Raw genomic sequence first — 14786 nt, 5'->3', positions numbered from 1 at the left:
ATGAGTTGAATCACTCAAACGGTCACTGCGTTCAGTGAAGTTGGTCTCCTTTTCTTTCCCCTTTAATGATTCTTTATAAAGTTTACAAAGGTGCTCAGGGGCTCGACAAACTTTGGACCAATGTCCTGGAGTACCACATCTGTAACAAGAACTTTCATATCTTTTTGAGTGATTCTCATTAACACTTGTATTCTCATGATGTCTTTTCTGTGGATGGTTTGGGACGCTCTTTCGAGATGAGTTATAACTATCTCTATTATTTTCAAAACCACGGCCGCGTCCACGTCCACGTCCACGACCTCGACCTCGACCTCGACCAAAACCTTGTCTTTGAAATTGATTTTGGTTTCCAGGTATAAATTCATTTTTACTTACAGCATTTACTTCTGGAAATGCTGTTGATCCAGTGGGTCGGGACTGATGATTTCTCATTAATAGCTCGTTGTTCTTTTCCGCCACAAGAAGACAGACGATGAGCTCAGAATATCTCGCAAATCCACGTACTCTATATTGTTGCTGTAGAGTAATATTTGATGCATGAAATGTGGAAAATGTTTTTTCAAGCATCTCAGATTCTATGACCTCATGTCCACAAAATTTTAATTGCGAGATTATTCTATACATCGCCGAATTGTAATCACTGACTTTTTTAAAATCTTGGAATCTCAGTGTGTTCCATTCATCCCGGGCGGTCGGAAGTATAACTTCCCTTATATGTTCAAATCTTTCTTTTAATCTCTTCCACAAAGCCATGGGATTTTTTTCAGTCAGATATTCACATTTCAATCCATCGTCGAGATGTCGATGCAAAAATATCATGGCTCTTGCCTTTTCTTGTGACGTGCATATGCCATTTTCTTTAATGGTCTCGCTTAGACCCAATGACTCAAGATGCATTTCTACATCTAGAGTCCATGGCATATAATTCTTTCCCGTGATGTCGAGCGCAATAAATTCGAGCTTTGTTAAATTTGACATGGTGGTACTAAAAAAAATTACGATGCATTTTATTAGTTAATAAATATTGCAATACAAAGTAACGGATAAACAACAAGTACAAGTATTTGTAAAAATAAAGAAAACGCACGAGGAGGATATTCTCCGATAAATACAAGACTCGTGAGTATGATAACCAAAATAATTAAAAATATCCTTGAGAAAGCCATCTTCTTTTTTCTTCGAAAAATTTGATGATGAATAATTTTTAGAGAAGAAGAGAAAGTTGGAGTGATTGAATGTGTTTGTGAGATGATATTTATAGGGCAAAAACTAGCCGTTTGTTACCGTTTATGACCGTTGATGTACAAAAAATAAATGTATGTATTTGTATAATTTTATGGTAATAATATGATGTATATAATATTAGACATGTTTAAATAATTATATATATCATATCATAATATTATAACGACTGTCATAATTTATTTTGTTTAAAAACCTTATAGGCTTTTATACTTGTCGTATCCCTTGCCGGGAGTATGGGATGTCGTCTTAACATCCTCCCAGGATTTATAACAAGTTTATGAAAAATTTATTTTTATTATTTCTAATAATAACATTATATTGTATATTAAATAAATACACAATAAACAAATAACAGTAAAATAAATATAATTACTTTTGTTACCTTTTTCTTCTGTTTGGAGCTTGGAAAAATATGTAGGACTTTTAGAGCTTCGTGCTGATAACGTGTTGTGAAAAAGTAAAAATTTATGGTAAAAAGTAAAAATCTCAAACTCTCAAAATTTACCAAACTACACACTTTATAATATTTTTCTCTCTACTCAATTGTGATTTTCTTCACAAATGAGAGATCTATTTATAGGAAATCTTTACACATAATCCAAAAATAAAATACATCATTACCTACATCATCACACACTAATTTTCAATATTCAACACCTATTTTTCAACATTCAACATTCACATTTTCAACACAAATATTTTTCACATTTTAAATAATATTTCAACAAATAATAAATTAATAATAATAATAATAATAATAATAATAAAATACACGACCACCTCAACATTATCTTTGCTGGTTATATTTCATTAATTTACTATTCTATCTTCCTTCGTCGATGATAACCCTAGAGCCGATTTTGGGTTTAGGAACTAGGGCTACATTGCTGACCCCTCATTTTGTTTTTGTTTCTTATTTTTCTCTACCGACAGTTTGATTTACTTCCTTTTTTTGGGTGTCAGATCGATATTCTTCTTCGAATCTGTTATCTTTGGATTCGAACTTCGATCTGTGAGCTTCCGAGCTATGGACACACGCAAGAGAGGCAGAGGTGAATTCGGTGTCAATGCTAATGGCGGTCTCAAGAAATTCAAGACAGGTTCATTTTTTATGAGTTTTGATTTAACTGAGGTTTTATTTTTTCTTCTTGAATTGTGTGTGCGCGCATTTTTGTTTAGTGAGCACCAGCAAGCTTTGATTTGTTGTAATTTGCGTAACTGAAGAGCTCAATTGTCTGATGTATTGTACCTCGTTTATATGCTTTCTTGGTTTCTTTGATTTTCTCTATCTTACGAATCTAGGTTTACCTTGTCCGAGATAATAGTCTGCATTAGTTGGGAAAAAATTTTTAAATCCTTTTTAGGGAAATAAATGGGGATCAGCATTAACTTTTTCCTGTTGGCAGTCATAAAGCTTTATGGTTGCCCCCCTGAAATTTTCAGCGTGGGTATGAAACTGGAGTGGGTGCATTTTAAAAAAAAAATCCTCGTTTTTATTTTATTTTTGTAAGGAGTGAATTTTCTGAAGAATCCGAAGTTCCGAACTATTTATCAAGACTATGTCTATAACGGTATTGGAATTTATGTTGAGCATTAAGTCTATTATTCCCAGTATTTGGTAGTTAAAGATTCTCTCGTTAACCTTATCTGAGTTTCATTTTTAAATCTTATACTATTTATGAGTAAGATCTATTAGAGATTTACAGCATTAATGGTAAGAATCAAAGGAAATTATTACTGAGATAAGGTAATTAATGTTTTGCAACAGAAATGGACTCCTTACCAGGTGGTATAGGAAGCAAATCGAAGCCATGCACGAAGTTTTTCAGGTTCAAATCTCCACCCGTTTAATGTAAAATTCAAAATTTTTAATGCACTTTAATAACGTCTAATGCTAATAATAATTACAATATTTGTAATAGCAATCATAGTAGGTGTTTCTGTTACACCTGTTATGTTAAAATATTGTTGTTAAAGTTGCGCCTCAAGTGCGAGGCGCATAAGCCCCAAGCAATGAACACTCTAGCGTGCACTAATATCCAAGAGATATGCTACTTGTCTGGTCGTGCAAGATGAACCTTGAACAGTTAATCGATTCCCAAAGTAGGCTACAGCGGTATTTAAGGGAAATTAAAATAATTGGCTCTGTAGAAACATTGTTGAGCTTTTAAGACACGATTATTTCGTATTTAAGGTAAATTAAAATAATTGGCTTTGTAGAAACATTGTTGGGAGCTTTTAAGACATGATTCTTTCGTGTTGGTTATCTAGCGATTTTTCGCAACTATTCTGATTGTCGTGGCTCAATTATTTCGTTTTTTGCAGCACTGCTGGTTGCCCATTTGGCGAGAACTGCCATTTTCTTCACTATGTTCCTGGTGGCTATAATGCTGTTGCCAAGATGATGAACCTAGCACCTGCTCCTGCCCAGAGAACGACGGCACCGCCACCTCCAACTCAAAGTGGTTCTGCTCCAGCTGCTGTGAAAACGAAAATATGCAACAAATTCAACTCGGCAGAAGGTTGCAAATTTGGAGATAAATGTCACTTTGCTCATGGAGAGTGGGAGCTTGGGAAACCCAATGTACCATTTCAGGAGGATCCTCGTGCTGGTGGAGCTATTCCTGGCCGTTTCGGAACCAGATTGGAGCCACCAATGACAGGACCTGCAGCGAGTTTTGGTATCTCTGCCACTGCCAAAATCAGTGTTGATGCATCCTTAGTTGGTGCTATTATTGGGAAAGGTGGAGTAAATTCCAAGCAGATATCCCGGCAAACAGGAGCCAAGTTAGCGATCCGTGAGCACGAGACTGATCCAAGTCTTAGGAACATTGAGCTTGAGGGTACGTTTGAACAAATTAATCAAGCAAGCACAATGGTAAGAGAACTTATTGTTAACATTGGTTCCGCCAACGTCCCTGGAAAAGCATATGGAGGTCCTGGAGGTGGTTTTGGACGTGGCTCCGGAGTCGCAGCTGCTGCAGGTGGCAACTTCAAGACAAAGCTCTGTGACAATTATTCTAAAGGTTCCTGCACCTTTGGTGATAGGTGCCACTTTGCTCATGGGGAAGCTGAACTGCGCAGATCTGTGTTGTGATTGATTGTTTAGTGTTCTTTCATCTAATCTATTGTGCTATTTCGTCTAGTTTTGCTCTGTATTGGATCTAGCAATTTGGGGTTTTGGAGGTATAGCTATTCAAGTAGTTATTCCGATAATTTGTTAAATTTTGTATTAGTGTAGACTTAATTTCAGGTCGCAGAATGCTTGTTCTTTGGATGTGCCAGATGATAATTTCCTCGTACTTTGGTTTTGGAGAGATTGCTACAACTTTCATGCCATCACACCTTTGTTCTTTAGTTTTCTATGCTATCGGGTGTAGGGATGGCTTTTTAACCCAACCCCGAGTTAAACCTTCTCGTTCGGGTGGGTTAAAAACTCGGGCAAACGGGTAGCGGATTAACGAGGTTCAAGGGTCCAATTTTGGTTGAATCCGTCGGGTTTTGAGATGGAGCGGGTTTGGGTCTCTATTCCTAATTTTTCTTGGCAGGACGGGTTCCACGTTGGCCAAACATGTCCTATTGTCATCCAGGTCGAGTCTACTAATCCCAACACATATACTGGATCGCACAGGGACGGATCCAGGAATAAGAGTTGGGGTGGGCTTGAACTCAATATGATAAATTATATATTATTAAAAAAAAAGTACATTATATCGTTCAACGAAGTTGTGCCTTACGGGATTTTAAAACATAAAATTCATCAATAATAGAATTTACATCAATATGTTTAGCTAAATCTCGTTCAATATAGAGTGTCAAACAATCGGCAAGAAAGTCATCCTCCATTTTATTGCGAAGTGCCGTCTTCACATGCTTCATTGCTGAAAAAGCCCGTTCAATAGTGGCAGTAGACACAGATAATGTCAAAACAAGATGAATCAATCTAGTCAACATAACATAAACACTTGACCGTCCACTCTTGGTCAATTGCTGACACAACTCAACAAGTGTAGAAACCTTTAAATTCTGCATCACATCGAATTTATAAATGTATCAATGCATACTTCAAAACAACAATTTCTTGATCTGTGAAATCTCCAGGATAAAATTTCTTCGCAAGCTTGCAAATATCATCACTGTTAAATGAGTCAAATGAATTTTTAGGATCTAAAGCTATACTAAGAGAAAGAAGTTTCACCGATGACTCATTGAACCGAGTATTTAACTCCATCAAAATGAAATCTATTGCTGCTCTAAAACCGTCGCTAAATAAAAAAAATTGGCCTGGGCTACAGCCCAGTATAGCCCTAGCGTAGATCCGTCTCTGCTCACAGATAAAAATTCGTGAGACCGTCAGCAATTGCCCGTTTAGTTGGAAGCTCGGGGATTTTAATTCAATAAAAACAACAATTAATTTTAATAAAAAAAACCAAGGAACTTGGGTTGTTACCCCGGCTTCCATAATTTAAAACTAATTTTTTTGACACTAGTTGAGTACTTGTATAGTATTTTCTTTGTAATTAAATTGATTTATATTAGAATAAAGGTCATTATTTTATATAAAAAATAATGAGACTAAAATACAATTTGAAACAACGAATTTAAATGAAAAAACATATAAAATGAGAAGGTTGGTGGTGTCTTTATTGAAAAAAATTCACGTACACTAAGCTAGAGGATCTTTGAATTAAAAACTCGACACCTTATTAATATATAATAAAATAAAAACAGACCATGATATCAAATATTTTGCTCTGTTAAGAAGAAGCTTAATATATAATAAAAGAATAAAAAATAGCAAGGATTCATTTAAATAAATTTATAAAAGTGACTAATTTGACATAATTTATAGTAACAATTTTTCACAGTTCCGTCTTATATAATCTTTTCGACACTCGCGTATTTATACAATATTTTTTATAACTAGTTTAATTTTTTATAATTCTTTTATAACTAATTTAATTTTTGTTTAAGTGAAGAACATATCATGATTCTGAAAATTAATGAAAACCTAAACTATAATTTAAAATTTTGAATAGATAAAAACTATCTGAAATAAAAAATAATAATAACCATGACATCAATTCCCCTATCACAACTTCATGAAATTACTATGTACTTACTCAGTTCTACTAATATATCTATATACTTATGTTATAAAGTGAAAATGGCAATCACATATAATTTCAAATAGAAGTTTGATTAAATTAAATAAACTATTCCAAAATAATATTTTGAAGGTCGAATTTAATTTGATGAAGTTACTTTAAAAAAAAAAAAAAAAAACTCATATTTTGAGATTGATGGTTGAAGACTTGATGCTTGATTATAAAACTATGCTACTTCCAGATAATAAAGGCACCAAACCATATTATACACTAACACTGGAATAATCACATATTGCCTTCCAGCGGCTAGATAGTACCCAGTTCCGGCACCAATTCCTTCAAAAAGAGGCTGTGAAAAGTTGTCATGATTTGAGTAGCGAGTTTTCGAGTTGAGTCGGGTTATGTAGATCCATTTTTAGATAGTATTAAGTGCCGATCCGATGTCATCCACTAACGCAGAGTTGTTTTCATAATATTGACACGTTGTGGATAGGTGCCCAGCGGCTCCTGCTATACTGGGATTTCGATTGGATGGATGAATGTGGTAAATTTTTAATGATCTTACAAAGTTGGTATTTGCCTCGTATCTTATCCACCTGACTTGGACAAGATAACCTTGAATTCTGCTATGAATTTAACCAATCAGAAATTATTTGCCTTAAACTCGATTGATCCGCCTACCTGGAGGAAAGAATTATCATTATCATAATATTACAAAACTTTTAAACATGCGTTTTAAAAAATTAAGTTTAAATGATATTATATAATAGTATACCATATATAATTTTTACATGGCAGCTACGATTGAGTTATTTTTCAAAAGCGGAATTTTAAAATATTTATTCTTTTGACAACTGTGTAGAATCGAACACTTGTCATTTTATCAAAAGTTATAAATCGTGGTAATTATGCAATTTAAATCATACAACAGTCCAACGTCATATAATTCAATCGCTTTACCCAGCAAAGACAATTCTTGCACCTTAACAATCTTTATCCATATAATTGCACTAGTTACAATCAATGAGAATCGAACTTATGACATTGACTCTGATACCAACTGAATGACCTAGTGTTTGATGTTTTATCAAAAGTTATAGCTGATGGTAATTGTGCAACTCAAATGTTATAAATTGTATAACTGTCCAAACGCCATGGTTCAATCGATGTACTTACAACAAAGACAATTATTTCATATCAACAAAATGTTTTCACACATTTAAAAATATTAAAATTTAAACCTACCTCACACACACACACACATATATAAACACACACACACACATATATATATATATAATTTGTAATTTAGGTTTAAATTTTAATATGTTATAATATTTTTCAATATAATATATATATAAAAGGTAGGTTTAAATTTTAATATTTTATAATATTTTTCAAAAATCATCTCTCTAAATTACTTGCTATATGAGTGTGTAAAATAACTAGATTGGAATTATCATATTTTTCGATATATCGAAAAGTTCGATACGATAATATAACAATATCAAAATTTTCAGTACAGTATTGGTGTGAATATATGAAAAATTCGATATACCTTACAATAAAATTATAAGTAAAATAATATAAATAATGTCAAATATTTGATATGAACGATATATATTCATTCCGTATCGAAAACTCGATATAACAAAAATATTTAATATAATCTGGTAGAGTGGGTCTCATGTGAGACTGTTTTACGGATACTAATATGTCAGACGGGTCAACCCTACCCATATTCATAATAAAAAGTAATACTCTTAGCATAAAAAATAATACTTTTTAATGGATAACCCAAATAAAAGATCTGTCTCACAAATACGATCCGTGAGACCGACTCACACAAATTTTTGCCAATCTCATATGACCTATATTTTTTGTTATACCACTCTTCCTACAATCTTAAATGAACGGTTGAAAAAAGAATATGTCAATAACATAATACTCTTGTAGTCTGAAATCAACTCGTTATAATAGACGTGCATCAAAAGAATTAGATTTATTCAAAAAAATCGGTTACTTCTATTATTTGTTTATTACTTTTCACGAAAAATTGAAAACGAATACCAACATACTTAATTTTTTAAACAAAAATCTGAATTAATGAAATTAATTTTTTTTAATTAATTAATTTGATTTATGATTTTATTATAATGACACTACTGACGCCATTACACTAAACGAAAACTAAGACCAAAGATAAGGAATGTTAGAATTCTAAAATATAGAGGTATTTTGGTAATTAAATTAAATTTTCGAGAAGGGAATTACGAATGGAAATTAGAATTCGACAACGTGTTTAACACGCACATAATCCCCGATGGTTTAGATAATATGATTGGTTAGTAGTCATCGTCGAGCTTCACATTTAATTGGCCTACAAAGCTAGATGCGTGTAAATATTTGAAAAGTTACCGTCAAATAAATTGCTAAAAAAAAAATATTTATCAGTATTAATGTATTAGCTAATACATTAAATATTTCAAAGCAAACATGAAATAAATGTGTAACTGATATGAAGTATTTTCAATTTCTTTTTTTAAAAATCGAATTTGAATTTGATGTTCCTTTAAAATGTAAATATATTTAATTGTCAACATTATTTATGTCATTTTATCTGATTTCAGTTATAATTTTGAGTTTTATATACGTTACTTTTATATATTTAGTTCTCGCGACTTTCTATCATATTAAATAATATATATATATATATATATATATATATATATATGTTTTTCATTTTCTTAAAAGAATGTCATCGTGAATTTTGGTACATTGATTATCCGTAAACTATTATTATTATTATTATATATTTTAATTAATATTTTAATATAAATATTTTTTTGACAGCGTTATCATTCTATATATTAGTTGCAACACACACGCATTATGTGTATAACTTCATATGCAAATATTATGTGTTGTGTATATATATAATAAAATTAATTTTATTTTAATATAATGTTTTATTTTTTTGCAGTTTATATATTTTTTTATGATTTTTTTTTGTTATTTACGGTTAAGCATACCAAGAAACCACTAAGACTCCCTTACATAATAGAGTAGGTCTCATGTGAGACCGTCTCACGAATCACAATCTGTGAGACGGGTCAATCCTACCCATATTCACAATAAAAAGTAATACTCTTAGCATAAAAAGTAATACTTTTTCATGGATGATCCAAATAAAGATCCGTCTCACAAAATACGACCCGTGAGACCGTCTCACACAAGTTTTTGCATACATAATAATAGTAATATATCATATGAACTTGAAAAAAATATAGCACAAATGATATTCTGAATATGATAATATTTTAAAGCGTTTGTTGGTTTTTATAAACTTCAGTATAATAAACTAGAATTGTGAATTATTTCTTAATTTTACAAAAGGTCAATATATGTGGATGCATTAAGAAGCTTTTTTTTATCAATAATTTTCACCGTTCGAATTATGAGGACATGGCATTGATCAATAAATGATTTATACGGTTTGTGTAATGATTTCAAATTAGGTGTACTATTGTACAGAAAGATTAAAATAAATAAAGATATTTTTGATAGATAGTACAGACTAAAAAACGGATGTCGGTAACGTAGTTTGACATATTATCGTAAAAGATTATCTTTTTAACTGTTGTTAATGATTTTATATTACTTCATTATTAGTTCGGTCTAATGATATTTTTGTTTAAAGTTGTGTTACGATGTTTTATGAAGAACGTTGTTGCTGGTTTTCCTTAAGCAAAATATTGTTTCTGGTTTTCCGTCAGACTTAAGAGTTTATTTAAGCAACACTTCACCATAATAAAAGGTATCCTTATCAAATTTAATAAGATAAATATCCGACTTCACCGATCCGATTCATGAAAAATATTCTCTATGTTAAGAGTATTAATTTTTACTGCAAAAAACAATATTTTTCAGTAGTTATATTGAAAAAATATTATGAAATATATAATAATTTGAGTCAAAAATATTGTTTTTATATAAAAATTATTACCTTTCACTATATCGCTGTACCGAATGAATCCATTTCACGAATATAAATTGTGAGATCGTTGCTCATAAAACCAACTAAAAATCTCGGAAAAAAACCAATGTACACATTTAATAATCTAATCTAATCTAATTCAAAAAACTAAAAGCACAAACCCGTGAACTTTGAAATATGAGAAAAAACAATACTGAAAAAATATAGGTTAAATTAATTTTTTAATTATTTAACATGGGAAAAATATGATCACATTCACACACACATTTTACGTAGATAAAATTATATTTTTATTCAAATTAAATATATCGGCACACATCTCTAGACAACTATCAGTCTATATCTAGCATATTATTAAAATCGAGATTCTCGTGATTAGCTTCCAGCACGTACCAATTTTTTCACGCACCATAATTCTGTCCCAATTTTGCTATTTTTATTAAAAATATATAATAAAATAAAAGGAAGTATGTATATATATATATATATATATAAAAAAGTGACATGAATTAAACAAAGGTTATTTATTTCTAATCTCTTGACATTTGAGCTCAAAAATAAACTCGATATCTATTACTATTATTTATTAAGAATCTCTCTAATAAAGACAAAGAAATTGGTTTTGTTTTTTGATATCCCACTTTTGCCCTTATTTTATATAATAATTATATTTTTGTTTTTATTATTTTTATTTTAAAAAACATTTTTTTTTAAATTACAACTATTCAAATAATATTTTAGTCTCTCGATAATTTGTCAAATTTCACTTTAGTTTATAAATAATTATAAAAAAAACTATACACACGCACCCGCGTGTGCAAAATAGCTAGTTAAAATATAACGTGTAATATATATCATGCACTGGAATGCTGGGACGGCCGCTTGCTTATAAATAATAAACATCCTCTATGTGTCTTCTCTCGTATCTCAAATCACTAAAATATTTCAAACCTTGTTGGGGAGCAGACACCTCGGGGAAAAGAAAGAGCTGCTTCATATTTTTTATTCACCAGGTGTTTCTTTTTTCTTTTTTTTTTTTTTTTCTATTCTCGCTCGTATCTTTTTCCATGTTTTGGTTTCCTGATTGGTTGAAAACTAGATACGGGTTGTGTTGTTTTGAGATTGTTAACGTGCCTCGCTTTTTTCGAATTTAACGTCTGTTTTTACCCAAGAAAAAAGGTATTCTGATATGCTTGCACGCGTGAGGAGAAAAGGGATTTGATTTTTTTCTACGTGCAAGTGTTGAGATCGGAGATTTTCATATAGGCCTTGAGAGTTTGGATCTAGATTTTTAATGGGTCTGGAGTGTCTTTCCGCGTTCTCTGTTCATGAGGAATACATGTTCTTTGTTCTTTTTCGTGTTGGGACTAAAGGAGATGAAACGTAAGGTGCAGTGTAAAAGTTTCTGATATTTTTCTACAGTGACTAGATCGTTAATGTTACCGGTAAAAAGAAAAAGAGAAAAAAACTGTGATCTGTACTTAACTGATGCATTGAATTTGTTGTTGCAGTCCTTTGAATCTGATTTGCACTAGTACGTCTCTGTCAGATTTAGATTTTCACAATACAGAGTGCGTTTGATCAAGAGGGCCTCCTCTACAAAGTGTTATGTTTCTTTTTCAAATGTTATTTTTTTAAATAAAAAATGTGTTTCTTTAAAAAAAATGTGTAGTTTTTTTAAAAGGTGTTGTATTATAAAACTGATGTATGGATGCAGAATTTTTATAAAACCATATTTAAATAAGCTAAAATCGAAAAGGCAGCAAACATGTAAATTTGGGCTTCTTTCTTTTCTTTTTTGTCCGACATATAAACTGATTCTGATTTTTTTTTAAAGAGAAGCATTAAGTAAAGGTCAAGAAGATATTGTATTGGGACTTCTGTTTGAATAGATACTACTTGTATTTTACGTTCCATTTTTTGGGGATCAGGCGGGCCTACTGGCTACTCCTTCCCCCCCTTATGTGTCACAGCCACATGATTGCCAGCAAAAATTCCAGGTTTCCATGTGCTTTGGGGTCATGTATTCTTGGGCACCAAAGGTGTTTGCTAATGTTGATTATGCGAATAAAACTAATAACAACGTAATATATAGTCATAAAAACAAGAAAATCATGTCATCCCGAACAAATGGAATCAGAAGGCAGGAGCTGCCTACTCTAAGACGCTTTTAATGGTAGGTAATTTAGGAAGCCAGCATAGTAAGACGAAGTTATTATTCGACACTCTTATTTATTCTGCTACCACCAACTTTCTTTAATAGGAATGAAGATTGGGCATTTGGGATGATGACCAAATTATTGTCAATTAGTGAGTGTGTCCTGATGCTGACCACGGCATAAAAAGTATGGAACTTTTGGGCGTAACTTTTTGTAATTAGATTTCTTCGGTTAGTGGTATTGAAACATACCCTTGGATATCCTCCTTCCAGGTTTCCAACGGTCGTGTTCGAGGGCGAAATAAATAGTTTCTGGTTGGATATTCCCATAAGTCGGCAACACATATTTTAGAATGATTGAAAATACTGTATCAGTGTCTGATTTGATTATTTTTCTACGAATATACTTTTTCTTTATGCTTTATTCTTTTCAGAAGCCCACCACTATTCTGTTTGGATGTACATTGAAGACCTGTGTAAATTGTTGGACTTGTTCAAATTGCAGTAAAATTTTTTACAAAAACCTTGATATGTTTGTTGTATCACAGTTTCTTGGTAGTTTACCATGAGTTTGCTGTCTCAATACCTTGTGTTTTAAGCTGCTTGACCGATGACCTCCACTAATAGTCGTATTAAAGGTTTAACAAATGTATTATCACGACCATTTCAAGTTTTGTACAGTTGCATTCAAATATATATTTTTCTTTGCAGACTTGTATAATCATACGTTCACATTAAATGATAACTCAACGAGTGCTACTTATGCCTAAAACTCGTTGAGGTTAATGCAAAAACAGTTTGTCTGATAGGCTTGAGCTTCTTGCAGGTTCGTTGAACAATGGGTGCTGGAGGTCGGATGTCTACTGCTCCTCAGGGCAAGAAGACAAAATCGGGTATCCTCGAACGAGCACCATACTCGAAGCCTCCGTTCACACTCGGTGAGGTAAAGAAAGCCATCCCGCCCCATTGTTTCCAGCGATCTGTTCTCCGTTCTTTTTCCTACGTCATTTATGACCTTGCAATTGCCGCTTTCTTCTACTATGTCGCAACCAATTACTTCCAATATCTCCCCTATCATCTCTTATACGTCACATGGCCGGTTTATTGGATATGCCAAGGCTGTATACTAACCGGTGTTTGGGTCATAGCTCATGAATGTGGCCACCATGCTTTCAGTGACTACCAATGGCTTGATGACACCGTAGGCCTAATCTTACATTCTTCTCTTCTTGTCCCGTACTTTTCTTGGAAATACAGTCATCGTCGCCACCATTCAAACACCGGTTCCCTTGATCGTGATGAAGTGTTTGTGCCCAAAGTCAAGTCAAGTCTAAAAGGGTCTGCCAAGTATTTGAACAACCCACCAGGCAGAGTACTCACACTCATTATCCAGCTTACAGTCGGTTGGCCTTTGTACTTGCTATTCAACGTTTCAGGAAGACCCTATGACCAATTTGCATGCCACTACGACCCGAATAGTCCTATCTATTCAGACAGGGAACGAGTTCAAATCCTTGTTTCTGATGCAGGTGTTCTTGCTGTCACGTGCGGGCTTTTGCGCCTAACAGCAACTAAAGGATTTTTGTGGGTATTCTGTGTTTATGGTGCCCCGATACTCGTGGTTAACGGGTTCCTAGTTTTGATCACATATTTGCAGCACACTCATCCTGCGCTCCCTCATTATGATTCTTCCGAATGGGATTGGCTCCGGGGAGCTTTAGCCACAATGGACAGAGATTATGGTATTCTGAACAATGTGTTCCACAACATAACCGATACTCATGTAGCACACCATTTATTCTCGACAATGCCGCATTATCATGCTATGGAGGCTACAAAAGCTATCAAGCCAATACTAGACAATTATTATCAATTTGACGGGACTCCAATTTTTAAGGCAATGTGGAGAGAAGCAAAGGAATGCATTTATGTTGAGTCAGATGAAGGCGACAAGAACAAAGGTGTGTACTGGTACAAAAACAAGTTATAGGCTTCGATGGAGCTAGTACTGCCCGGAAGAATGGAACAAAGGAATTTCTGGGCGGTGAACGTAGATTTTGGTTTCATTGCAGATTTAATGTAGACTGTTGTGTTTGAAATATTTTCCAAAATCTCTCCACATATCAATCGAATAAGAATTTATTAACGGCATTGTTGGTCATTGAAGAATTTACAGTACTAGTCGGTGTTTCGAAAACTAGCTATCCTTCATTTTTGGCTTTCATTTACCGGCATTCTAAGCATCGATCTTTTAAGTTGTAGGACTGTAGTAACAGCA

At 32.9% G+C, this 14786-nt stretch overlaps 2 protein-coding genes and 1 long non-coding RNA gene across 3 annotated transcripts; 2 read left to right on the top strand and 1 right to left on the bottom strand.

Moving 5' to 3' along the window:
• Positions 1–2051: 2051 nt before the first annotated feature.
• Positions 2052–4602, top strand: LOC140825300 (zinc finger CCCH domain-containing protein 14-like). Its single transcript, XM_073186986.1, has 3 exons — positions 2052–2345; positions 3014–3074; positions 3571–4602. Exons 1-3 carry the CDS (start codon positions 2273–2275, stop codon positions 4340–4342), a joined length of 906 nt encoding a protein of 301 aa, XP_073043087.1. The 5' UTR covers positions 2052–2272; the 3' UTR covers positions 4343–4602.
• Positions 3094–3562, bottom strand: LOC140825301 (uncharacterized). Its single transcript, XR_012116624.1, has 2 exons — positions 3420–3562; positions 3094–3353 (listed from the first exon to the last, which is right to left on the bottom strand). It is a non-coding gene; the product is annotated as an uncharacterized lncRNA (long non-coding RNA).
• A 6623-nt stretch (positions 4603–11225) lies between the features above and the next one.
• Positions 11226–14748, top strand: LOC140825298 (delta(12)-fatty-acid desaturase FAD2-like). Its single transcript, XM_073186984.1, has 2 exons — positions 11226–11363; positions 13335–14748. The coding sequence occupies exon 2, from the start codon at positions 13347–13349 to the stop codon at positions 14496–14498; it is 1152 nt and encodes a 383-aa protein (XP_073043085.1). The 5' UTR covers positions 11226–11363; positions 13335–13346; the 3' UTR covers positions 14499–14748.
• The last annotated feature ends 38 nt before the right edge of the window (positions 14749–14786 follow it).

Source organism: Primulina eburnea, chromosome 3 (genome assembly GCF_022965805.1).
Source record: "Primulina eburnea isolate SZY01 chromosome 3, ASM2296580v1, whole genome shotgun sequence".
Taxonomy (NCBI): Eukaryota; Viridiplantae; Streptophyta; class Magnoliopsida; order Lamiales; family Gesneriaceae; genus Primulina; species Primulina eburnea.
Note: the sequence above shows the minus strand (reverse complement) of the source record. Positions and strands in the feature narration are given on the sequence as shown.

What these genes read in the sequence shown, in the direction of transcription:
- LOC140825300 (XM_073186986.1), top strand. Translation starts at nt 2,273, where the DNA reads ATGGACACACGCAAGAGAGGCAGAGGTGAATTCGGTGTCAATGCTAAT. An exon ending in TCTCAAGAAATTCAAGACAG is followed by an intron (nt 2,346 to 3,013) that starts GTTCATTTTTTA and finishes GTTTTGCAACAG; the next exon opens with AAATGGACTCCTTACCAGGT. An exon ending in CCATGCACGAAGTTTTTCAG is followed by an intron (nt 3,075 to 3,570) that starts GTTCAAATCTCC and finishes CGTTTTTTGCAG; the next exon opens with CACTGCTGGTTGCCCATTTG.
- LOC140825298 (XM_073186984.1), top strand. Translation starts at nt 13,347, where the DNA reads ATGGGTGCTGGAGGTCGGATGTCTACTGCTCCTCAGGGCAAGAAGACA.